Genomic DNA, 27,795 nt, shown 5'->3' with positions numbered 1-27,795 from the left:
CCATAAATATCTTTTGATTCAAAGGTTGACAACTTTAGTTAGTAATCTGAACTCAGTATTCTTTTGCCCTGACTTATAGCCTCCTTCCTTTTATAATTTGCAAGGCAAGGGTTGTCAATACAGTAATAGCACTACATTGCAATGGTTGTGGTAGTCAAAGTACAGCTTATTAGGTTAAGTTTGTGCAACAAAATACTATTTCTAGCTTGCATCAGTACAGTTACATAATGAAGATCTGATTAAAAAAAGGGCAGCACACAAATATTTTATTTTGTTTGAGTCAAACAAGAAGATGATTTTCTCTCTCATTTTGTAAGTTTTGAACTCCAATTGACTTAATAACTGAATCTTAACACTGGTGCAGATGCCAGAAGACTGGCCATATGGTCTACTAATTTGTTTTCCAACACTTTACTGCTACCTCCTATTAGCACTGCCTGCTTGCAGTAAATGCTTTATTCACCCACCCTTGGCAGTGGTGCAGATTCCAGCACCATTGGGTATTATGTTATATTCAATATTTGACGATCACATGGAAAAGAAATACTGACAGCATAGTGAACAAAAGTCTCACACAGCCAGTGCCAGAGGTCATCAAATGTTGGGCAGCAAGGCCAAAGGTTCTTGTTTATGGATACTTCTGGACAGAGTCACTTTTCATTTTTTAATTTTTTAACAATCGCTCATATAGAAATGCCAAGTATTAGTAATGGAATCGTTGCAGCAATTGAAAACAAGCAGTTTGCAGGCTAAACATTTTACAAAAGAACGGGTAGCTTAAAATCCTTTTAAAAATCCAGCATTTTAAAATCAGGGAACAGATTCATCTTCCCTCCTTTTGGATGATCCACAAATCTGCTCCTTCCGGTGCAGTTTCAAGGATGTAATTAGCCGATATGGTTTGCAAGAAATATGTTATAGGAGTAGAAATGTGGCTGTACAATATTGAATGTCCGCTATTATTGATGCATTTTTATTGATGTATATCAGACTAGTTGAGATCATTTCTTAATTTTTTAAAATCTCTTTCCAGTATGAGACTTTTAAAAAAAAAATGGATGAAAAACAAAAGAGGGCGTAACAATTTTTAAAATAAATGTTTTTTTAAAGACCATTCATAGCCAGTGTTTCTGAATGTTCAGCATGGTTATATAGTGAACTAGATAGGTATTTTCTGCCTTTTGCTCATAAATGCTTACTTATATATAGATTGGGCATGACTTCAGCAATGAACATTTCATTTGGATGACACTGAAGAACCCCCAATTTAATATATGCAATAACTGGAATGATTCTACCAGCTAATAACAGAGTGTAATGTCTCTGTTGCAAATTATGGTTAACATGATTATTACTTCATTGCAGGCAGTAGATTTCTACAGTAGTTGTTAGTTCAAAGCATATATGTAGGCTGTGATGTAAACTTATTATGTCTCATGCCAATGAGGGCAGCTATATGAATTTGAAGTTTAAACCCAAAGTTAAAATATCAGTAGTGGCTATGTGGAAATTTTTTAAATTATTAGCTAGGATGGTCACAGATTAAGACAGCTTTTTCAGCTGAATAGTATTTTTATTAGCTGTGAAACACTATGCAAAAAAAAGATAGGTATGCTATGCACACTTGGATATTGTTGCACATTGAGAAATGCTCCATGAATGTTTATCCTTCTGTTTGGCCGCTGTTCCCCAATCAGTTTTGACCAGTTTACACAATTTAAGGTAGTTTAGGCCATTAAAACACACCTACAGCCACACGTAAACAAGGGTAAGGCCAACAGCACTTGGTAGCACCTTTTCCAGTTGCAACCATGAATGCAATTTCTGTCTCGGTTGTCGTCATGAACATTGCAATCTCTCTGTTAATGCACATTGGCTATGGAGCACATAAAATGGTTGTACTAAAAAGATATTTAGCTGCGCTAGTGTTAATTAACCTGAGGATTTTTGAGGAATTGGTTTAAGAGAATCTGTACAAGAATAATGCTTTTGATCATCTATATATTTTACATAAAATTGTTACATAAATTTTTAACTTAATGTAAATTAATTGTTATCTAAAAGTTAAATAAAATTGTATGTGGTTTTCCTTTCCCAAGGGTTTTCTTCAAATTGCAGGGATGTAAAACGTGCTTTATAAAAGATACAGTATTCTAAATTATATGATCTTTATGGAGGTCAGAGGTACTTCACTGTTTTTTAAAAAAGTAATCTGATAGGATGTTTATTTGTAGCTGACAGTCATTTCTCATCTGCCTTTTTAATTCTTGGGGATAAATGGATGGGTGAAGGCCTTCAGTTACTCATTTTGGGACGGAATGGATTGGACTGGCTTTGAAAACAGTTAATCCCTGGGACTAGCCAATATCATTTTAGTATGTTAATGTACTGCCTTCTGTGCTCATTGCTGATTGATTTTTGGCTAGTTCAAGTTAAATCTAGTTAGTCAAGTTATCTTATTTTTCTGTGGACCTTCTGGCAAATAGATGTTTCCAGGTTCTAAATAAATCTTTCCATTTGTTTATGTACAGAGTGAAGATTTCCACATATATACACAGTATTGTACCAATTATCCAAGGTAGGAACAATTTTGTGTGTGTGCGTGCCTGTGAGTAGTTCTGTCTCTATATCACTCGGTGTTTCCCACTGTATATTTTCAAAAGGTAATATTTGTTAGGGCTGTAGAGCACTTTGGAACTGAAGGCAAACAGGTGCAGGCATCTGGGTATTTAGTACAGGCCTATGCTTTCACGCTTTTCCTTCTATAGTTGTTGCAGAATCCTTAGAAAAAATGTCCTTTGTTTAAGGAGGGGCAGAGAGGTGAAACATTTATGGACCCATGAATATACCTTTTTACCTTGGAATTCAAAGTCCTGAAGAAGCCAAATGAATATTACCTTTTGCCTAAAATTACCTACGTTGCCTAAAATTTGAAATGATCACTTAATCAGAATTAATCTCGTAAAATTTATGGAAAATATGGGGGGAGGAATTGTAGAGAAGATATATGCTCCTTTTCACAATGATGTCTGAACATACAAATATGCTAAGCCATTATTTTGAGTACAAGAAGTTAAGCAACGTTGATATACTTATTACATAGAGTAATAATGAAATATTTGTGGGGTTATTTCCTACGTTTTGACATAATTATTCATAAGCTTTTGCTTGGCATTCACCTGCATTTTATGTTAATAATAAAATAAAATAAAATTATGTTAATAGTTAATTGTTTTAATTTGTTTTTAATGGATTTTGTTATTATGTTTGTTTATATATATTTTAATTTTTTGTTGTGTTCACTCTGTAAGCCACCCAGAGTCATGTATATGAAGTGGTTGGTTATTTAAATTTAATGCGTGGATAAGTAAGTAAACAAATAACCAAATGATGAATGATGAGAATGTATTGTGGTAGATAGGAGGAATCTTTAAAGTAGCATTTCTGTTAGATATTGTTTGGTTCAACTATGGTGGCTTCTTAGGTCAATATCTTATAATTGTATGGGAGTTTCCATCTTTAAAATGTCTTCCTAATTTCTTGTCCTTCAACAAGTATGAATTAAGCTTCTGTACAGACGATGATAGACAGTGTTTGTGTGAGGCAAATCAAAAGGAGGAAAAAAAATAAGATTCTTGTATTGATTTGCTTCTACAGACTTTTTTTAAAGGTTTCTGCCCTATTTTCCCCAAAAGAAAGAATCATTGGAATAGGGTGGTGATTTTCCCTGAGGTGATTCAGAAACAATATGGTGGAATCTAATAGTTCTTCTCATTAAAAAAAAAATCTAATAACTTTTTTCTTCAAAATCCATTCTAAATAGAAAACAATTTTACGAGAGGAAAGCCAGATATGTAGACCAGAGGTCTTCAAACTTGGCAGCTTTAAGACTTGTGGACTTCATGGACAGCTATGCTGGCTGGAGAATTCTGGGAGTTGAAGTCCACAAGTCTTAAAGCTGCCAAGTTTGAAGACCTCTGATGTAGACTGTCCCAAATCCATCTAGTTTATAAATTGCTGAACTGTCAGACTGAATAGCAAACAAGCAAACATGTCCAATTTGAATTGGTGGTTTTCTGCATAATTAACAGGTTAACAATGTTCTGAAAGCTGTGTTTGTATGCTTTACAGGTCAGTGGCTGTACTCACCGAATGCATGAGGAACAAGTCCCTAGCCAAGTTTTTCAGAGAAAGACAAGAAGCTTTACAACATTCTCTTCCTCTGGGATCCTATCTTTTAAAGCCTGTTCAAAGAATACTGAAATACCATTTACTTTTGCATGTAAGTAAAACACTTTGTCAACGAACCTTTGTCTACACTCTACCAAATCTATAAAGGCTAAATTATACATTTATACTTTTAAAGAACTGTCTCTAAATTGGCCACTTTTGTTTCACAGGGGGAAAAAAACACCCTGATCTATAATGTGCTGAATTTGTACTGCTCACTTCCACTTTTGCCCCCTGTTGCCTGAGTTTTCTGAAAAGTCCCAGTGTGGTCTGCGTCATTTACTCATAATGTTTGTAACCTCAGCTCATGCTGAGTGACTGGTGTGTTTACAGTCTCCTAAGGCTTGTACAAAGAGTTCCACACAACATCTGAGAACTCCTGACATAAATGAGTAAACAAATATTTGGAGTACATTACCATTATTTTAGTTGCTTACATAGTATTCCATCCTGTTTCTTTGCAGTAGCTTGGGGGATTCTTGTTGAAAAATTATTGTAAATGGTAACATATAGGCTAAAAGTGTATTTCTCTGCCTTAAAGCATGTGAGTACGCATTTAAATGTTTTTGGCATATATGTTGATTACCCCTTCACTTTACCATTTAAACATTTTTCAAAAATCTGGACTTATTTTTAATTCTTTTATCATATGCTTCCTATTAAAAAATTAAGTATAATTCAAAGTTTGGACATGTAAATTTGGAGAGGGTATATATGTTTCCAATATCTGCCATGCCTAATTCTCAATGTAATTATCCCACTGAAGTTTCATAGCCAGGATTTAAATGCAAGAAAACTGCATCCAAATATTAAATGATTGATTCATTTCGAATGTCCATAAATACAATCCAGGCAGCTCTCAGTATAATGCCACTGAGTGATGAAGTGATAACTGTAGCCCCAAGACCATATGCATTTTCTCATAATACTGTCTCCAGACTGCTTCTTTTAACTCAGAGAGATTGAAATAAAGTAATAAGAACTAAGGATCTAAAACTGATTTTAATTAATTAAATTAAAAACAAATGATATTTTGTTTAGGTTCCACCCATTTTCTGCAGCATATCTTGGCTCAACCATTCAAGTGCTAATTGGTGTCCTTGACCTGAAAATATGTGCAAAGCTACTGTAAGGCACGTCTGTGCATTATTAAAGGATTTAGGAATTAAAACACAATCTATTATCTGTGAAGAGCAGCTAACTGAAGGCAAAATAAACCTCCTCCTTGATGCTTCCCACCAAGGATTGCATAACAAGGATATTTCTCACATAAAATGGTCTATTGATCTATGTTCAGCTTGGCGAGTCACAGGTTGCATATACTTTACATAAAATGGCATGCTTGTTGTGTCTCGCTAAGATCACTGATATCAAAGGAAACATTATTGTGTTTAAGCACTTTTTGAGCCTATCCAACAGATAATTATAATATTTTCCCAGCCAACTAAGCTACTTCTTATCTTAGCAACTGTAATTAAGTATTTGCAGTAGTTTCATGGCTGTCAGTTCCCTCAGTAGATCCCAGTGTTCATTCTGAACAGGGTCAATGATAAGAGATTAAATTTACATGTGACAAAATAGCAATCGCTTGTTACTTGATTCCTGTGTATTCAAGATTCTGTTTTGACTTTGGTGGAAAATAGGAATTAGGACCAGAAAGTTGGAAGAAAGGATTAATTCTCAGGTCCCAATATATTGTGGCTTTTACCATATGAACACACTGAACATAGACACGCTCAATATGAAATTTAATTTCACATTTCCTATATAGTCTAGCTTGGCCAAAAATGTTTTGATACAATTGTTTAGGATTACAAAGAGGTACAAAACAACCATTCCTATCTTTCGTATGTTACAATATTATCGGTTTCTTCCTGGCCTATTAAGAACGTCTTCATTTCAACAGCTTCACTTTTCTATTTATACCTCCAATATAAAACCATACAATCCCACTTAAAGAATATCAATCAGGAGAAGCATGGAGAGGAAGAAAGGCTTGAGAGAAAAGGGTTATACATTTCAAATGATTTCTAGTCAGGAAGTGGAGCTGAAGAATCTTTTTTTGTATAGTCTGCACTGTTAGAGTTGAAATCTTCAGGCTACTCTGACTTTTTGAGATATCTGAACTTGAAAATCTACAAAAACGGGCTGCAGCCAGAGTATTAATTGTACTTCTCAGTCAGATCTTGTTTTCAGATGTTTAAGTGTTATAAACAACACACTCTTCAATTGATTCTTAACAGGAGATAGAAAACCATCTTGACAAGGACACTGAAGGTTATGATGTTGTGTTAGATGCCATCGATACAATGCAGAGAGTGGCATGGCATATCAATGATATGAAGAGGAAGCATGAACATGCCGTTAGATTACAGGTGAGTCAAAATGCATCCTTCATCAACTATGTTCTGTCATTTGTTTGGGTTTTGTTCATATGCTTTGGACAAATGTTTGACATATTGAAAAGATTATTGTTTTCAGTATTTCGAACATCAAAATGCCCACTTGCTAAACCATTTCCAAAATAATATTTAACATGAATTTGATTTATTCATACAAGCTTCTTCAAAGTTGGAATGAGAGTTGTATAGAAATGTTTGCTTCAACAATAGACTGTAGAAGATATCTCCTCGAACAGAACCCAAAGTTTAATTATTCCTATTTTGTGCACTACTTTGGGGATCTTGGTAATTACAGGCGGTCCTCAGTTAATGACAATACTTGGGACCAGAATTTTTGTCACTAAGCAATACAGCCATTAAAGACAACATGTGATTGTGCCACTTAGAGGTGGCACTTAGAGGCTGCCACCTCTAAGTCCAGCAAGGATTGTGCAGGTTGTTAAAAGAGGACTTCACATAAGTGCAGCTTTTGATTTCCTGCCAGCTTCCCCATTGATCATGTGGCTGTGGGAAAGCTGTGCCAGCCAGAATTTTGCAAACTGGCCTTAACTACCTCTGAACTATTGCTAAACAAGGATTAAATCAGAACAAACTGTAATGGTTTAGATTAGAAAATAATGATCTTAAGACATTCTAGCACAGTCTGTTTTTAATATGCTGCATCCTGCCCTCTCTTTCAGGAAATACAAAGCTTACTTACGAACTGGAAAGGCCCAGACCTGGCGAGCTATGGAGAGCTGGTGCTAGAAGGAACCTTCCGCATCCAGAGGGCCAAAAATGAACGCACGTTGTTTCTCTTTGATAAGCTGCTGCTTATTACAAAGAAGAGAGAGGAGACATTTACTTACAAAGCTCATATCTTGGTATGGCAGGTTGCACTTTGGGGGAAGATTAAGGGAGTAATGAGTGTGTATCCTACAAGGGAGCGAAGTGGGACAGAATAGAATAGAATAGAATTTTTATTGGCCAAGGAATTTGTCTTGGTGCATACGCTCTCAGTGTACATAAAATAAAAGATATGTTCATCAAGAATCATAAGGTACAATACTTAATGATAGTCATAGGTTACAAATAAGCAATCAGGAAACAATATCAATATTTCGCTAATCCTTATTGTTTCTTTAATAGAGCTTCTGGGTTTTTCCTCTCTTCTGTAAGTTGTCAGCAGAGATGGAAAAATAAAAGTTCCCTATAGTGTATACGTTGAAACAATTTAAATGCAACAATAAATAAAAATAATTGACCTTATTTATTTATTTATTTTTAAAAAACCATTCTGGCATATGTATAAGGATTGTATAAGGATAAGGATTGATGAAGAATGGGATCTATTGTTTAGTCAGTCCTTCAGCTTTTAAAAATCATTTGCTGCTTCCTTTCCCCCTTTCCTGTTTCTGACTTCATCCTTTTAATTCTGTGCTTTTCCTTTATTGCTTCTTTTTTTTTTCTGAACCTTTCTCAGGATAACTCTGTACAAGTAGCTGTTATCAAAACCCTCCACAGTTGCTCTGCTTATCAGTTTTCTTTGCTTTTAATGGTTTGTTTCTTACCTTTCCCTAGCCTCTCTTTTTTTTTGCCACTCGGCCAACTTGGTACATGTCTAAACATTCCACAATATAATTAACACTTTTTAAAAAAAAAAAAAAAAGAGTATATCAGATTTTTCTTTCTGCATCTCTTGGAACTGATGGTTTCTGTTTTTGTTATAGTGTGGCAATCTTATGCTGGTAGAAGTCATACCGAAAGAACCTCTTAGCTTCAGTGTCTTCCATTATAAAAATCCCAAGATGCAGCATACCGTTCAGGTATTTTAAAATCACCATAGACTGAATATATCAATAAATAATTAAATATTAATTAAACATAATATTAAATCTGAATTTCTCATAATTACATAACCCATGAAGCAGCACTATAAATACATTCAAAGATTTAATTCTTATCTTTATACCTGCACGTAGTTCCTATTCCTTATTATGTAGATTTTTTTTCTCTTTTCTCTTTCTTTTGGTGAGAAATATGTGATTCTACTTTAATGTATAAAGTTTAGGTTTTATAATAAAAGGCAAGGTAGAAATAAAGTTTCCCAGCAATAATATGGAAAGATGGAATGTCATTGCCTTCTTTCTGTGTAAATTTCCCTATCTAGTTTGCAATCCTGAGACTGTTTGGCAATCTCTCATCCAATTTACTAAGTAGAGCCCATCCTGTACAACTTTCTGACATCAGCACTGATTGGTTACAGGCTGCCACTTAGTTGAATCCATTTTTATCAAAGAGAAAAATATGGATGTATTTTCAAGCTAGCATTGTGTCTAAAATTGTCTGTGATAGGTGGTGATCTGTGTGTAACTTTGCTTTAGTTTTGACAAACAAGAAAATTCTAATCGTTTTTGGAAAAAGAGCCAGCATTTCAATTTGAAATCAGATCTTCTCCACATTCCGATAATGTTTACTGATTTTTTCCTTCTGGTATTTCAAAAGCTATAATTTTTTTAAACTGTCTTTGTCCTTTTGAAATAGGCAAAATCACAGCAAGATAAGCGCCTTTGGATTCTTCATTTGAAGAGATTAATTCTAGAAAACCATCCTGCTAAAATTCCAGCTAAGGTAAAACCTTTTTATCATTTTTTTTTTAAAAAGCAAGCATTTTACTTTTCTCTTGATGAAACATCTGTGCAGCTGTGTCATTACATATAGTACGGGATTTCATAGCATCAATTTAATATTCCTTTGGATCAGGCCAGTTTTGCCTTTGAAAATATTATTCCATTACTTTATTATGGTAATCGATCTTCTGCCTTATTTTTAATGAACAAAATATGTTATTAAAATATTTACAGAGAACAGGACAGGGAGAGAATGGAGACCATGATTCCTGGAATTCTTTTCAACCTCTTTACCACTTGTTATCATAGCAGGCATCTGAAATAGTGAAGGAGAGATAGTGGATCTGTGTTGTTACATTGGTGTGTATTTGAATGCATTGGGAAGAAAAGGGTGGGCTACCTGTATTTTGCTCTGTGTCATATGACTGGGAGGGAGGATGACTTAGAAAGAAGCACTTGGCTACTTTTTTGAGCAGCTGCCTAAGTCTCTCTCTCCCTCCACCCAATGCATTGGGGAACATTTTTTGCATTTTTGTTGTTGTTGTTGACAGTCTAATCTGGGCTATTTTCAAATTCACTGGCTTTGCTGGCCACCCCAGATTTGGTCCCATTCTCTGCTAACAGATAGTCTCCAGACCCTCTTAACATTTATTTATTATTATTTTATTTTATTAGATTTCTATACCGCCCTATTCCCGAAGGACTCAGGGCGGTGCACAGCCAAACAATAAAAACACATACAATACAAAATTTAAAAAATAGAATAAAATCAAATTAAATAATTTTGGCCCCGACAAATTTAAAACCCCAAACTTTTAAAACCAATTTAAAATTGAATATATAAAATACTAAAAGATATTTAAAATTTTAAAAATCTTTTATAAAAGAGGGGGGAAAATTAGGCCAGGCCGGCCTGGTGAAATAGTAAGGTCTTTAAGGTGCGGCGGAAGGTGCGCAGATCCGGGATCCTCCGTATCTCTGGGGGGAGCTCGTTCCAGATAGTAGGTGCCCCCACAGAGAAGGCTCTCCCCCTGGGGGCCGCCAGTCAGCATTGTTTGGCTGACGGCACCCGGAGGAGCCCCTCTCTATGGGAGCGTACCGGCCAGTGGGAGGCTATTGGTGGTAGTAGGCGGTCCCGCAGGTACCCGGGTCCTAAGCCATGGAGCGCTTTAAAGGTGGTAACCAGAACCTTGAAGCGCACCCGGAAGACCACCGGGAGCCAGTGCAGCTCGCGCAGGAGGGGTGTTACATGGGAACGCCATGTCGCTCCCATTACCCATAAAAATTAACATAATTTCTTTCCAAGGATCTATTGAGATGGAAAGAATAAAAATGAAGTAGGTATTAATTCATCTAGCTCAGTATTTTGTACTAACATATATGGTCTCTTTGCTGTTTCAATTGGGAGTGTTTCCCTGTCATATTCAGAGGTGTCTATATTTATCTACTGTTCTGCATGCCAGTAGTGGTCTTCCAAGGATCATCCTTTCATTACCAATCTATTCTTGCAATTCTGGAAGAAATGCAGACTGTTTTTCACTCACTAAACATACTGCAAAGTGAATTCAGTTTGAATAGTACTGTAGAGTTATTCTGTACCGAACCAGTTTTCCTGTAAAACTACCCAAAACTTTAACAAATTAACAGATTAACAGAGTTGGAAGGGACCTTGCAGGTCATCTAGTCCAACCCCCTGCCCAAGCAGGAGACCCTACATCTGCCTCTAACTAGGATCGAACTCACAACCATGGGAAGCTTTCTGTCTCCAGAAGAGGAAAATCTACTCTTTTTAAAACCAATTTGTATTCTATTCTTCTATCTTTCATTTGGCTTTGACTTCTGTTTACTTCACTGCTGCTATTTCAGCCAAGCAATACTGAGACATAAGAAGCAGCATTTTCACTCAAGAGGTCTGGCTCTAGGCCTGTAATACTTAAATAGTCCTAGAGTCTTTATTTTGGCAATATGTACATTGAACAATCTTTGGAAGCTTGTCCATGTCAAATTATTTATTTTTTTAGTATTTTTATCTTGCTTTTCTGTAATGGAAAAATGCTTCCTGGTAACGAACAAAAAAAATAAGTTTTTACTATGCCAAGTGGAAGGTGTACAGGTCTTGGAAGGATCTATTCCAGGAAATGAAAGAGTGATTTAAGTATAAATTCTACATTGCATACAACAAAATCTGCAATGATTGAGTTGTCAAAAATCTTGGGAGGAAAAGGGATGTGTTTCTGTTTCTTATCAGTTTCTAATACACACACACACACACACACACACACACACACACACACCTACCTATCTTTTGGAGTAACCTCAGGGGTGAGCTGCTGGGGGTTCGCAAGGGTTCTGGAAAACCTCTAACTAAGATTCTGTGTACTTCGGAGAACCCCAAATCCTACTCCTGGCTGGCCACACCTCACCCCTCCCAGGAGTCCCCACATGGCCATTTTGGATGCAGATAACTGCATGGTGCGCGCAGAGGCTCAGAGAGGGCGAAAAATGGGCCTACCAGAGGTGTGGGAAGGCCGGAAATGGGCCCGTTTCCAGCCTCCAGAAGGCATCTGGAGCCTGGGGAGGCTGTTTTTGCCCTCCCAGAGGCTCGAGGAAAGCCTCCAGAGCCCGGGGAAGGCAAAAACATCCCCCCTCGCCATGGTGTAGGAGGCCGACTAGGCCATGCCCACCATAGCCATGCCCCTCAGCAACTGGGCAGAAATTTGCTAAAATTTTTGAAGTCCACACCTGAGTAACCCTGTCTTCATTATTAAATTTTTAAATTAATCCTTTTTTAAGGATGGAAGAAAAGGATGTTGATAAATTCTTAACTGAATCAGGATCTGATTCCATTTCTTTTCCCTGAAAATCATTTTTTCATTTTTTGAATTGATCCGCATATTGATTAAACAACCTTGGATATAATTACAACGTTTCCATATCAGAGGCCCTTCTGCTTGTTTAAAAAGGGGCATCTGCTTTTTTGCTGATGTTTTTCACACAGATTTGATGCAGCCTATTACAATGTATCTTAAACATTCCAAATGTTATTCTAATCCTCAACTTCTTTTCAGAAGGAATGATAATATTAGATAGGTGCTGGTACAGGCTGCCTATTTGAATTTCATGAGCAGGAGTCAGAATTGAATCAGTGCAGAATGTTTATTTGTGCACTTCAAATATACTGTATTAACACAGATGCTGTCACATTTGTTCTCTGACGAATGGCATTTCCTAGGGCACAATGAGGAAGCACTGAATAGCAGTAGCAATAGCACTTAAACTTATATACTGCTTCACAGTGCTTTATAGCCTTCTCTAAGCAGTTTACAGAATCAGCATATTGCCCTCAACAACCTGGGTCCTCATTTTACTGACCTCGGAAGGATTGAAGACCAACTAACCTTAACCCTAACCCTAACCCTAACTGCTCAGAATTGAACTCCTGGAGTGAGCAGAAGGCCCTGCATTCTAACCATTGCACTACCATGGCTCTGAAACAATAGAGAGAAATTAAAAATGATGCCAAAACATTTATATATTAGAAAAATGAATTCATAATGAACTATAATTGTGTGTATGCTGTACAATTGTAACACTTGGCTAAATGGCAGCAATGGTCTATGTGAAAAACAACTATGGTGTGAGAAACTGTATTTTTTAAAATGTATTTTACTTATTAATATGTCAAATTTAAAACTAAATATAAATTTAATAAATAAAAATAAATAAATTGCTCAGCTTCTCCAGATAATACTAGACTATAACTTCTATCATTTCTGACTACCCTGTTTTCCCCAAAATAAGACATCCCCTGATAATAAGACCAATCGGGCTTTTGAGTGCATGGCAATAATGCCAAGCGCTTATTTCAGGGTTCAAAAAAATATAAGACAGGGTCTTATTTTCGGGGAAACATGGTATCCACTAGTTTGTTGGTTGTGAGATGACTTTGAGTTTTACAATATTTAGAGGACCACCCATACCTGGTATATACCATCATTTTCATAAACCAAATGTTAGCGTATAATTTTTGAGTGAGATAACATTTTGTAGAGAAAATAATAAAAAGTTTTTATGAAGTTACTGTAGTGATAGACTGGTATTTACATCTGAGGTTGTACACTTGCTACACCTAGTGGACAATAACTGAAGTACTCCTTTAATCTTGCAGATTTATTGGTATATAATCTTGCCATGAAAAAACAATGTAGGATGCATTTTCCCCATCAACATGTGTTTTTTTTTTAAATACACACACAGAGAGAGGATAAAGCAAAATGCAGGTTTCTTTGTTTGGGTTTGGCGTGTTATATGACTCCATTTATCAATCAACTATAGTAAATCCTGTTGTAGGATTAAAAATAAAGTTAATGGAGAAAATTTGTTCAGATAGCATGGTAACATAAATATGAGATTTCGAGTCCTTTTTTAAATCTTATTTTATTGAAAAGACAGTGCCATGTCAGGATAACAATGCAAATAAAGCAAAACCAGAGAAAGATCAATGATAAATCTTAACATACATGCTAATAACTATAACTGTACTATGTTAGCAGTAATTGCAACAATACAACCAAAAGAAAAAGGAAATAAAAGAAAACTTCAGCTAAGTTTCTACTTACATTAGCTTATTTACAAATTTTTCCTTATTATATCCATAGTTTTATACATCTTTGTTGTACTGACATTCATAAACTTCCCTCTCATTTCTACCTCTTGTCTCCATCCATTCATAAAATTTATTCCATGCCCTGTAATATTTCGAGTCTTCTTTATCTTTAATTTTTAAAGTTAATCCGTCCATTTCTGAACAATCCCAATTTTTCTTAATTTTGTCATCATCTGGTGGGGTGTTCACATTTTTCCAATATTTAGCATATGTAATTCCAGCTGCCGTCAATATATGTAACACTAAGTAGATGGTTATAACTTTGTCATAAGTTTCTGAGTAAATTTTGAGTCCTGATCCTAGTTAAGAATGTTTATATACATTCGTGCATGAAGAAGCAGTTGCAGGAAAACCATTGGGTGAGAGAGAAATTCTTCATACTTTTTAATCTGCTGATCCTTGACAGCAATGCCTTTCTAGGTCGTTCTTTATATTTTTTTACTATAAAATCAGAAATCACAGACTGGTTGGAAAATAGTCATGAATGAAGCGTTTGGGGGGTGGGGAAGGGGCAAAAAGGAATTGCATGACTTGTGTCTAAAAGTATCACTCTAAACTACATATTAGTTTGTTGAACACTATGTTGGGGCATACATATTTGTCAAGATTAATCTATGGCTTATCAGAGAATCAGAAATTTATATGATGATTATATTTTGCTTTTCCTCCTACGCCAAAATGCAATGTGATCTAATTAATCTTAAAGTTATCACATTACTTTAAGTGTCATAACTGGGTAGGGACTTTAACTGGATCTTCATAATCCCTTTCCAATCCTGTGATAATTCAATTTTTGCTAATTGATCATTCAATTCAACTCAATATTTCCACCACAATTTCAAATTTTGTTAGCAGCCTTGAAAGCCTGCAAGAGCAGGGAAGGTACGGTATAAATCAAATAAATAATATCCAATATTTCTTTTTCAGGCCAAGCAAGCAATTCTTGAAATGGATGCAATTTGTAAGTATACCTTGTTTAAATAATTAAACTGCATTGCTATTCTTAAAGATGGGAAATAAATATTGAGAGATGAAGCTATTCAATCAACATAGTTGATGCTAGTTGTCACTAGGTTTCTGGGGGCTGGGTAAGGTCTGTTGAATAATTGTGTGAGACTCATGTACGTCTCCCTTAAAATGTTGCTATTATGCAAACTCACAAATGATAACTGGCTCACTCTGTTTCCAGACAATGTGACTTTTGTAGGTGTCCTGTTTGTAATGTAGGACTGCAGATCAAGTTGTTTAGCTGCCCATGTAACATAATAAAACTCCCACAAGCATCCTTAATCTGCAGTATAAGTGTTACAATGTTGTTATGTGAAGATATTTTATATGAATTTCTGTTAGAAAAACCATTTCAAAAGCCTGCTAAGATATTTTCTTTTTAACTCCCTCTTATATACAATAAAAGGTTCTTGGTGGATGGGTGTATATTATCTGTCTGTGTCTGTACCTATGGAGAGCTGTTATCGTGCAGCAATTTTTTTTGCAGGGAATATAGTTCAGAGACATTGTGCTTCCTGAGTAATAAGGACAGATTACAGCTACCCTTAACCCAATCTATTTTTCCCTGTTTATGTGAATGGGATTAAATTTACTGAAGACCCTTTTAAATAATATTTTTTTTTGTATTCTATTTTCCACTTTGTTGCATAATACTGGGGGTTTGTGTCAGTGGTGGGTTCTTCCCGGTTCCGCCCAGTTCTGCCAAGCCGGTAGCAGTGACGATATGATGTCACCCAACCGGTTCTGCCCCCCCTCCCTCCACCCCCACGTTATTCTTACCTTTTATTTGGCCCCACCCCCATCTATTGCTGCCTCCTGAGTCCCAGCTGATTGGCTATAAGGAAAAAAAACTGTTTAAACTCTTGCTGCGGGGCTTCAAAGGGCCGCCCTTCAGCTGATGAATGGTAAAAGGCAGTTTGGTGGTAGACCGGTGCCTCCAGAAACAAATGAGTAGACCGGTGCCTGCAAAAATAAATGGGTAGACCAGTGCCTTCAAAAATAAATAGGTAGATCGGTACAGCTCTGCAAGCAGTTAAAAGCCTGGTAGACCAGTACCTCTGCTAAATCCTAAATAATTATCACATGACCATCAAGCCATGCCCACAAAATAAGCCACACCCCCAGAACCACTAGTAAAAAAATTTAGAACCCACCCCTGGTTTGTGTGTGTGTGTATGTGTGTATGTAGAAAGAGTTGTGCCGTGATATGGCTTGTTTGCATCCAGTAGCATGTCAGATGATCAAAAATATTATGTGGTACTGTTGTTTTATGTTCAGTTCATTTTTTTACCATAACCTGCCAATCATCTGCAAGGCTACATGTGAATGCCTTCAGGATACCTACTTTACTAAGAGCTGTGAAACTTGCCTAAAATGATTGGGTCATCTCTGGAGAATTATTATTATTATTATAAGAAAGAAAATTAAAGAGCTTTCTTGAAAGGGACAAATAAATCCTATTCTGATGTGTTGTGATCTCTGCCTTTAGTTGCATGTATCTATATAAATCTCAGCATGAATCCTATTTCCTGATTTTACTTCATTGTGGCAGATCATACAGAAGTGTAGTTGTGGCTCAACCTTATACATAAAGCATTACTTTCAAAATCAGAGAATCTTTTTTCTTTTTTAATAGATCACCCGGGGTTCCATTACAGCCCAGAAGAAATGAAAGCTTCAAATAACTCTAAAGAGGGCATTACTCCACAAAGGATGAGAAGGAAATCAGGTAATAAATTTTGTTTTAGGTGTGCTTATATTTACAATTAGAATGGAATTAAGAGGAAACAGTTTCAAATTTCATATGAATAAAACACAGATTTAGGACTGAAAATAAAAGCAATATGAAAGTTGTAATGTGAACCACAGAAGGAATGAACTTTAAAGAATTCATATATGCATACTGGTCATATTATGGTAAAAAAGATACTTTAACTTCACTATTTAGCAGTAGCTTGCCATTACACTCAGTAGTGGGACTGAATAGCCACATGAGATTGCACTGCAAATAACTTCTTTGTTTCTCTCACAAATCCACACTTCATTTTGTTAAATAATCTACATCTGTGATATTTTTATGTGCAGACATATAAAGTATAGAACAGATACCTTTGTAACATACTCATCTTTATAAAATATGAAATATGATACATTTATTATTTCTGGTTGGATTTACTTGTCTCCAAAAAATTGTTGCTTTTCCTGGTGGAAGAAATGAAGGTGAGATAGATTGAAATAAATGGATCCTTGCCCTGTGTCCTACATAAATGCTGATTATACCAAATAAAACAAGCCACCTTTTCCACATACAACTACAGAGGCCTCAAACCCACCTCTGTTGGTATCCATGCAGTAATTGCTTTGTCTAGCCCAGGGGTCAGCAACCCGCAGCTTTGGAGCCGCATGTGGCTCTTTTATCCTTCTGCTGCGGCTCCCCGTTGCTGGTCCCCTCCACAATTGATAGGGCTTTCGGTTAGGACAGGCAGAGGAAAAAGGATGCCACACTAGGAGGACACTATGATGAAAGAACCGAACTTCTGGTTGGCTCCAGAATTGAACGGGGGCTTCCAGTTAGGACTTTTGTGGTTCTTTGAGTGTTTAAGGTTGCCAACCCCTGGTCTAGCCTCAGCTGCCTTGTGCCTTCCCTTTTTAGAAGAGCTGTGTCAGGCCCAAACAACCAGGTTCATACAAGAAGATACCAATTAGTTATTTTATTTCTCATGCCTGTTTCAGAGGAATCTTCCCAGACTGGTGGTTTGGGCCAGACTAGATAAGGTTCAATGACAACCAAAGTGGGTTGGTTCTTGCCTTCTTGTGCCTATGTAAAGAGCCCAGATTAATTCTCTGCTTGACTCCTCCCCCGACTTGGCCAGTCTCTCCAACAAACCATGAAGTGCCTGTGGTAGTGTTCCCACTGCAGATATTAAGCCAGGATGTCTGCAGACTTGGTTTTGGCTACCTTAGTCACTTAGCAACTTCCCTCTTGGGGTGCAGCTGAAATGGAACAGCACTTGCAGGCATCTAGTATCATCTGAGATACTAGAAGGGCTTTGAAGCTCATGGCTTCACGTTGCCATCACATGATGTATCGTGACATTTTCTCCTTGGCGGAGCTGGGGTGGGCGTGACCTGCATGTGACGCATCCAACCCACGGTTTGACACCCCTGTTCTAGGAAGATAGAATAACTACAGGCCAAATGTTCTCTATCCTATGACATTTCTTTTAAAGACCAAGGATTAAGTCCCAAGTTATCATTAACACTGCTTGTCAATCTTGTGCTAATAAACCTCACATTTTGAAAGCATGGTAAGTTTCTGAAAGACATTGAAATATATAGTGTTTAATTCTTTATCTATCTAACTGAAGGAGCCCATTGTTTAATAAGTCCTTTAAATTTCCAACCATAAAGATTCCCTTCTTTGTGCAGGGATTTCTTCCTGAAATAGATTTCCTGATTTTTCAGGTAGAGTTATATAGGAAATCTGTTGAAGTAGTTTGGTTTCAGCAGCCACATCAAGATCTAGGAATTTCATTCCCAGGAACCTTTGTAATTTCAGCTTGGTAGTAATAAAAGATGAATGTAGCTGGGTATAAGAGGCAAATAAAATTAAATAATAATACATAATAACATTTTAAAAAATAAAAATATTAATAAATATATGTTGTTTTCCACACAGAACCTTCTTCCAGAGTTCATAAAATCACAAAATCAAGTGGTAAGTTGCATAATATCAAAATACAAGATATACTTTAGTTACAATGTGTATTTAAGCATGGCACATTTCACTGTAATTATTCATGTAATTAACTGTACAAAATGCATTTATATAGGATGTAACATCAAGTGTTAATAAAAATGGTGCTATAGATGGCATCCACTCACCAATCCTTACAAATGTGGCTGAACAAAAGACACCCGTTTGTGGTAGATTTACCCATGTGGACTAAAAGCTTCATTTACACTGCTTCAGGCTGCCCTATGAGACTGCACTCCACTGTAATAAAATTCTGTTGTTGTTGTTGCTTTAACTGGCTCATACTGCTATTTTTAAAAATGGGGCTGCTTTAAAGAGTTGCAGGCTGGTTTTGCATTGGTGTTCCCACACTGCATAGCCCTGAATTGCGTTATTTCCTCCTCTAAATGAAAACAAGAAAACACAGAGACATACATGCCTTATTAAGAGGAAGATTTCTCACTGCTTGCTTTATTTACCTTTTATCTTAACCCCTTTAACTCTATTGGGCATTAAAGTCACTACTGTACTACCTATTAGCTGTTTCTGAAGCACTTTTTTCTGCAATGAATAAATACTATCCAATTAACTGGGTAGTTGAGTAGTTTTTCCACAAGGAAGAAATATTTTCTAAAATATCCTTCCCATCCTACACCAAAACATAAATTTAAGCAGTCTTAAATTTCTTTTGATTTTCCCTGGATAAAGCAGTATACTAAAAGTTAGTATAAATGCAAGCCACCATATGATACTTACGTTTGTTTTTCAATCATTTCAGAAATGGACCCAAATTTGCAAAAGGTAAACTATATTGTTTATTCAAGGAACTGGCAGTTTAAAAAAACAACCAAATCTAGAATATTACTATACATATATTTAATGAATATATTAATATATTTAATGAATATATATTTAATGACATTGAAAGCATATCTATCATCTATCTATTTGCAGGTAGTCCTCAACTTACAATGACAACTAAGCCCAAAATTTCTCTTGCTAAGTGAGACATTTGTTAAGTGAATTTTACCCCATTTACAATCTTTCTTACCACAGTTGTTAAGTGAATCACTGCAGTTGTTAAGTTAGTAACATGGTTGTTAAGTAAATCTGGTTTCCCCATTGTCAGTGGGTAGCAAAAGGTGATCACATGACCCTGGACACTGCAACCATCATAAATTGAGTCAGTTGCCAAGCATTTGAATTTTGATCACGTGACCACAGGGATGCTGCAACGGTTGTAAGTGTGAAAAACGGTCATAAGTCACTTTTTTCAGTGCCGTTGTAATTTTGAACAGTAACTAAACAAACTGTTGTAAGTCAAGGACTACCTCTGTCTGTCTGTCTATGCTCTTCAATTAAACATTTCTATCTGATAGCTTCATCCTTTTTTCCTGTTTTGAAGTACATTGAAACAAACAACGTTTTAATATATATGTTTTAATGACCATGTTACAAAAAAAGGGAGAACAGGAACAGGAGCAAACAAATGTTAAAACGAAGGGGATTATTGTCTGCAAAAACAGCAGAAGGCATACCATAGAAATCAAGAGGAGTTATAATACGAATCTTCCAAGCTAAAATAAAAACTGCATGAGAATATATGAGAAATGATAAAAAACCTATGCATATGCATGCCCTGCAGAGCACACCACAATATACAAGACATATTTTTAAAGCAGGATTGGAGGATTTCAAAGGCCACCCCAGTCTTTGAGCAATATGCTAAGGGTCAGATGTGAACATCAAGGACCACAGCAGGCAGAATATTGAGTCATTCTTTTAAAAATCATTTGAAAAATAAAGATAAGGAAAATCGCTTTAAAAAGAACATGCTTTTTAATAGCAAAATAACATGAAGATGAAGAGTATTGTGGGTTGCTCTGGATACTCTGCTAGGCTGTATAAAAGGTGTACTGCATAGTACAGAATATGGAATATTTAAATCTGTATTTTTCCTTCCTCTACCCCTAGCGGATGAGTACTGAAGGAGCCCTGCTATCTCAGGCTGAGTTGTTCCTCAGTCCCAGGAAGAATCATTCACTGAATTGCCAACGGCTAGATTCAAATGAAGCAGCCTATAGCAGTGGTCAGGAGGACAATATTCTCACAGATGTTACAGATCAGACCGATGCTGATGATGAAGAAGAGACCGAACAAGTAAGTGCCTTATTTCATGAAATGGAGAGAGAACACATTGATCCATTAACATTCAATATCATATGTAGAATGACTTCATGAACCATACTAAGATGAATAAACAATGGGGTATCCTTGCTTTAGCTTTCAGCAACCCAAATCAATTAACAGAGGTGGTTAACATTTTCACATCTGCATCCTAACCATTGGGGGAATACAATAGGAATTTCTGAGATCTTCGACCACTGTTGAATTCTGTCCTCTGCCAAAGATTAGTTCATGGAGCTTAGCAATAGAGGGAGGAATTCTCTCAAAAGAATTTCCTTCCAATCCACAATAGTTATACTGAGCTAATAGAAAGAAATTTGGTAATGTGCTGAGAGAATGATCACATGAAAGAATAAAAAAAAATACAAAAGGGAAGACTGAATCAGGGAAAAAGACTGAGAAACATCACATATAAAAAAGTGAGATGCAGAAAGTATAGTTGAAGATGTAATTTCCTCTCCTTGTTGATCCCCCTTCATCCTATCAACACTCATGAATTTCACTGTTAGCATATATTTGTATGTTACCAACATTTTAACATAATGACAACAATTCCAAAGAAATCTTGTTTGAATTTACTCCATGAGACCAATCTTAGATGTCAGTGTAGATAGCTGAATCATACAAAAAGAGTCTTCCATGGTATCAGTTGAAATATAGCATCTACTTGTTGAACTCAGAAAATTACTAGGCTTTACTTTGGCTGAAATTAGACATATAGTTTAATATTCACCCATTTCCACAGAGCACTCAACATTTTCAGCAAAAACCAAAGGGAGGCCGCAAAAGATTGAATAGTCAAGTTACTGAAAATTTTGAGAAACGAAGAACTTTTAATTTCAACATATGTGAAATTCAGGTAATTGAAAAAGTTGTGAAATCATCATGGCAGCACCTAACCAAGACTGGTTGAGCTAAAACAACCACAGTAAATATGATTGGATTAACTGTTTAATATTTGGATGGGAGTTTACCAGAGAACATCAGAAATGTAGCTTAGAATAGCAAGTTGAAATCATATCCAAGGTAAGAGAATGCTAAGCCATGTCTGTAATGATATTAAGAAATTTACATTGTCTGTAATGATATTAAGAAATTTACATGGACATGGATATGAAACCATTCAAATTCCAATAATTTCCTTAAAAAAATATCATGGAAAACTGATTTTTTTTATGTGTTGAGAGATGCAAATGAAGTAAAAAAAGGGGAAAAAATCAGAGGCTGCAACACAATAATCAATAAAACAAAAAGTTATATGGGATCATTTACAATACAGTTTGCACATCCTTTTATCTATATTATGCCCTTATTTGTGACTTATCCCCGGGAAGAAAAAAATGTTGATAATCAATAGGTTCTACTTAATGGTTATTAAAACAAGCTTACATCAAAATATGAGTCAGGATGAAGTAGCATTATAAAATTCTCTTCCAACTCTGTGGACATATCATCAACTTTCCAAATTTTGAGTCTCAAAAGGCACAAGGTGCTTATAGAAAAATACCATTTTATGTGTACAGACAAACATAAAGATTTGCAAGCAAGCAAGAACTCTCCAGTATCCTGGTTTCTTGCATGTTATTTAGTCATGGTTTTCATAATAGAATGAATAAGAGTATACGTCTTAAACCTTAGAATACAGCAGAACTACCAGTGCCTCCTTCCTATGCAATTTAAGGAAATGTCATTTTGGCTACACAAGAATCAGAAATTTTAGAACTTAAATTCATGATTAGCATTGATGTGATTAGAATACAGTCTAATAATATTCTATATTTTAAAACTTCACAGAACTCCCAAAAATGTACAGATGAATCTCCTTCCCAGATGAACACAAAGCTTTCATTTTCCTGCAATGGGGATAGTCAGTTATCTGAACATTTTACTCCCCAAAACAACTCATTTGTGGCAAATATTTTGGGGAGAACAGCTGCAGTGAGAAATATCTGGACAGACCATCAGATTCGGCAAGCATTGTTCCCAAGTAGACGTCCTCTGCAAGACAATGTAGATGATGATGATGATGATTACCAAATGTTCATGCCATCAGACTCCACATCCAACTTAACTTCCATTGCATGTGAAGAAAGGATCCCATCAAACCGTCCTTGCAGTTGGCATGTAGGACTAGTTCATCAAAACGATATTTCCAACCTGAATTCTCATAGAATTATGAGGCGGGCCAGCAGCGCTGGTGAAAGTAAAACTGGAGCAAGATATAGAAAGAATTACCATGATCAAAGTGCCTCTTGGAATGAAATTAAAAACTCCAGAAGTGACATGGACAATCTTCAAGAATGTCAGGAATCTTCAGAAGAATTGACTATAGATGACATAGATCACGTCTATGACAATATAAGTTTCGAAGATTTGAAGTTAATGGGGCTAGCTCAGAGGGAAGAGTCCAACCGTGCTCCACAAGGGTCAGCTAAAGATTCACTCTATGAGACATATGACCAAGACTATTCTTTCAAAAAAATTCAATCATCTCAAAACAGGACTTGTATTCCTAGCAGAAATGAAGCCGTTCCTAGGAAAGAGGCTTCATCTGTAAGGTCTTATGAGTTAAGGATTAGTGAGGAAAATATCTATGATACCATAGGCCTCCCAGAAGAATCAGTGTCAAATTTCAAAAGTGATTACCTTAAATGTTCCAAAAAGAGAAATTTTCTGGGTATGGAAACAGATTTTGCATGCTGTAACCAACTCCGACAATTTGTTTCTGAAGAAAGCCTCCAGTTCAGTGAAGATGAAAATCCCTATCATTATGTTCCATTAAATCGTGGCTGCTTAAGTTTCGCGGAGAGTTCCTCAAATTCCGATTCACACTCTCACAAGTCTGTTGCAGATAAATTATCAGAGGAAGTAGATGAAATCTGGAATGACCTGGAGAATTATATCAAGAAAAATGAAGAAAAGGCACGAGATCACGTCCTTGCGGCTTTTCCTGTCTGCAAAGATGAGGTTGATAATCAAGCATCTAGCAGAACTACTGGTGGACCAAATAAAGATATAAAATATTCATTGACTATGCTCCCACTACCAGAAAAAAGTGCTTTGTCAAAAACTTTGCCAAACAAGGTAGCTAGGTTAAGTGAAGCCAACATTAAGTTTGAAGAGGCAACATCATATAAAGCAAATTCACTAATAGATCTCAACAGATCTTCACTCTCAAATGACAGAGGTTTTGCTGATAGCCTTTATGAATCTCCCAATAATATATTCTGCAGTGTAAATACAATAAATACTAATGGCGAACACGATTCTGTGGATAAAACAAAGAATCGTGTTTTTATGATGGCAAGACAATACAGTCAAAAAATCAAAAAAGCAAACCAGTTTTTGAAAGTAAAAAATGCAGAGCAAGAGCAATTTCTGAGTCGGCAACAGAAATCAAAGCACAAGGACTTGGCGGCCATTTTAGAAGAGAAGAAACAAGGTGGACCTGCCATTGGTATGCTTATATTTTCCCTCATTTTTAAAACTGATCTGTTGAGTATTTGAACACAATGACTTATAGGTATACTTTACCCATCCATTGGTCAATATTTCTTTGAATTGACTGAAAAAATTCCAATTAATATACTTACGCTAGCATTTCTGTCATTATGAGTAAGATCTATTCCTCTATTAATGCAGCTGAGGACTATGTTGGCTTTTTTGGCAGCTGTAGCACACTGTTGGCTTAAATATGAGCTACAGCTGCCAAAAAAGCCAACAGTCCTAAACTGCATTAACAGAAAGATAGAATCAAGATCACGTGATGTGTTAATACCACTTAATAATGTCTTGGTAAGACCACACTTGGAATACTGCATCCAGTTTGGGTTGCCACAGTGTAAAAAAAATGTTAATACTCTAGAAAGAGTGCAGAGAAGAGCAACAAAGATGATTAGGGGACTGGAGATTAAAACATATAAAAAATAGTTCTGGAATTGGGTATGTCCAGTTTAATGAAAAGAAGGAATAGTTGAGGTGGGGAGACATGATAGCAGTGTTCCAATATTTCAGGGGCTGCCACAAAGAAAAAAGGATCAACTTATTTTCCAAAGCACCAGAAGGCAGGACAAGAAGCAATGGATGAAAATTAATCAAGGAGAGAAGTAACCTAGAAGTAAGGAGAAATTTCCTGACAGTTAGAATAATTAATCAGTGGAACAACTTGCCTCCAGAAGTTGTGAATGCTCCAGCACTGAAGGTTTTTTGAAGAGATTGGACAACCATTTTCTGAAATGGTATAGGGCTTCCTGCCAGAGCAGGGGGTTGGACTAGAAGACTTCTAAGGTCCCTTCCAACTCTGTTATTCTGATTTGAATTTTATAGTACTGGCAACTAATTGGCTTTTAAATTAAGCCACATGCCTGATTTAAATCAGAAAAGCAGTGAGTTGCTCAGTGCATTTAAGAACTTGCCTAGTATAAATTCTAAACAGTTGCATAACTTCATTTAATTTAAAAAATGTTGGAGGACAAAGGGTGGGGGCCTGCCAGATCACTAGAGAAGAGATTGCTCCACTGGGCAGGGATCACTGCAAAAAGGTGCATTTCCTAGATACCATCATATGATTTTTAGCATCGGGAGACAGAAAACCGCTTAGGATGTAGTTGCAGGAATAAGTATGTAGAAGAAATGATAGAAGAAACTGTGTAGCAGTAGTTGTCAGGCATGAACAACTGGACCCACACATGCACAGTTCAAGCTAACTACTTTAATTATGTTCTCTCTCTAATACAGGAATCTACCCAGTCTGGCAGCCTACTGCTAGTAACAATTAGATAAGGCTTCAAGGAATTTAGGGCAGGTTGATCTTAGCCCTTTTGCAATTGTGCAGTGATTTCAGGCTAGCTCCATGCTTGATCCCTCTTCCCATAATATGTCATCATAGATGTTACAGTCAGTTTGGTATAGTGGTTAAAAGCATCAGTCTAGAAATTGGGAACCATAACGTCTAATCCCATGTTAGGCATGAAACCAGCTGAATGGCCTTCCTCAGTCCTAGGAAGTAGGCAGTGGCAAATCACTTTTAAAAAAGGAAATCTTGCCTAGAAAACTTCATGGATTTAGTTCAAGCAATTGCCAGAAGTAAACACTGACTTGAAGACAACCAAAAATAAAATTAAGGGATACATATGTTATATAGATGGATTTCATTTAGGCTTCTGGTTGCATGAACTTCATGTACCCCAGTTAGCTCCAGAGACATCCTTCTTGAGAAGATGGAGGAGAAAGCATAGGAAATGGGAAAGATCTCTGTTTAAGATCAGATGTTCATCTATATTTGTTTTGCAGTAATGGCATGTTAAAATCTGTGACACTTGACTAAAAGTTTGTTTTAAAATATCCTTATTTATCAGGAAATGTTAACTTGTACTGGTGGTGGTGTCATTATTTATTAAGGTTAGTTAAAACTTCCCTTTGTTTTTTAGGTGCAAGAATTGCTGAATATTCTCAACTATATGATCAAATTGTATTCCGGGAAACCTCACCCAAAACACAGAAGATTACTTCTCAAGAAACAAACATAAGATATTCTTCACCTGTGTCCACGTCTCACTTAGCTGCAGAATGCTTAAAAGCTGAAAATTGGCTTTTGCACTCAACATATAGTAATGGAGAACTTTCTGACTTTTCTCCTTGGCCAGAAACTCCTCACCTGAAGACAAAAAGCTCCCTTATAGAAATGGGGATGAAGCCAAATGTGAGACCTGTAACCTGCTCAGTGCCTTCCTTTCAGACTCCTCTTTGTCCACACATTCCTGCACAAAGGTGGAGTGCTATTATAAATCAGCCCAATAAAGAGAACTTGTATCACAGCCACCTTTATAATTCTTTAGGGAGGACAGAGAGCAATACAAAGCCACAGGCATATAGCAGATCACAGTCCTCTTGTTCCATTGTGCTCAACAAGTCTGAAGAATCAATAAATTATCCACCTGAAATGAGGAAAAAGAATTTGCATTCCAACAAAAAATGTCTGACTGATCACTGTCAAGAATCAGTGTCTGTTGCTACCCCTGGCCATTCAACATACGATGGGACAAAGCAGACTTCAGAAAATGTCTCAGATGTTATTCTACAAGATTCTCAGAAAATTTTGAGAGTTAAAAGGAATTTGCCCTCAAATGCACAAATAGCAACCCACAATTATTTTAGTAATTTCAAAGATACTGACAATGGAGAAGGAGATGATGATGATTATGTTGAAATTAAATCTGAAGATGAGGGATCTGATTTAGAAACTTTCTGTAACCAAACAAAGGACTTGGATCCCAAAGTGAATCCACACTCTACTCCTTTAGAAACTCACAGTGGCAAATTGCTGGATCCTTCTAACCCGTCAGATTCTTTCTTGACAACATGTGATGATTCCGACAAATTGAATGATTACTTATGGAGTGTGCCATCTAGTAATCAGCCGAATATTGTCCAATCCCTAAGGGAAAAATTTCAGTGTCTCAGTTCAAGTAGTTTTGCTTAATGTTGCCTTTCTCCCCAATTCCATTGTTCAGCCTTAATATGATAGTTACAGTATGATCACCAGTTCTTGTAAGTCATATTGTTGTGTATGTATATATATATATATATATATATATTTCTAATTACCATTATAGGAACAATATCTTGCATTTGTGTCATTCTGTTCTATATAGTGTAATTTTAGCGACTTTAGTATGTATTAGAACTGGCCACATACACAAGAATTTCATAGAAAGGGAAATGAGAAGAACAGTAGAACATCTTCAGTGGTTAAACTTTAGGTATTCGTAATTTATTTGCTTAAACACAGAAGAATGAACTGCTTTGGCTCAACCGAAATGTACTAATGTGTTATATGTATGTACTGGTTACGTTTCCACACAGTTCTAATTAAGTAAAACTGCAAATGGTACAGACCAAATGGATCTTTGGGATCAGACAAGAACATTTTTCAGGAATTCTAGTTTAGAAAATCCC

The 27,795-nt window shown here is 36.2% G+C and overlaps 1 protein-coding gene across 4 annotated transcripts in view; it reads left to right on the top strand.

Moving 5' to 3' along the window:
- The window catches only part of PLEKHG1 (pleckstrin homology and RhoGEF domain containing G1), a 44,574-nt gene extending 17,255 nt beyond the window's left edge, over window positions 1–27,319 (top strand). Inside the window, exons 4-17 of one of the 4 annotated variants that reach the window (XM_070951868.1) lie at window positions 2,532–2,578; window positions 4,132–4,282; window positions 6,474–6,605; window positions 7,313–7,495; window positions 8,342–8,437; window positions 9,156–9,242; window positions 14,835–14,868; window positions 16,552–16,644; window positions 18,595–18,633; window positions 19,430–19,452; window positions 20,626–20,811; window positions 21,584–21,697; window positions 22,633–24,295; window positions 26,268–27,319. In XM_070951868.1, the coding sequence (XP_070807969.1) occupies window positions 2,532–2,578; window positions 4,132–4,282; window positions 6,474–6,605; window positions 7,313–7,495; window positions 8,342–8,437; window positions 9,156–9,242; window positions 14,835–14,868; window positions 16,552–16,644; window positions 18,595–18,633; window positions 19,430–19,452; window positions 20,626–20,811; window positions 21,584–21,697; window positions 22,633–24,295; window positions 26,268–27,319 (3,900 nt within the window). The remainder of the gene's footprint in view (window positions 1–2,531; window positions 2,579–4,131; window positions 4,283–6,473; window positions 6,606–7,312; window positions 7,496–8,341; window positions 8,438–9,155; window positions 9,243–14,834; window positions 14,869–16,551; window positions 16,645–18,594; window positions 18,634–19,429; window positions 19,453–20,625; window positions 20,812–21,583; window positions 21,698–22,632; window positions 24,296–26,267) is intronic. The other 3 variants (XM_070951893.1, XM_070951876.1, XM_070951885.1) reach the window with 3 other exon arrangements.
- The last annotated feature ends 476 nt before the right edge of the window (window positions 27,320–27,795 follow it).

This window comes from Pituophis catenifer, unplaced genomic scaffold (genome assembly GCF_029215685.1).
Source record: "Pituophis catenifer annectens isolate HBS135680 unplaced genomic scaffold, rPitCat1.0.hap2 SCAF_1, whole genome shotgun sequence".
NCBI lineage: Eukaryota > Metazoa > Chordata > Lepidosauria > Squamata > Colubridae > Pituophis > Pituophis catenifer.
The sequence above is the reverse complement of the archived record's forward strand: the minus strand, read 5'-3'. Positions and strand labels throughout refer to the sequence as shown.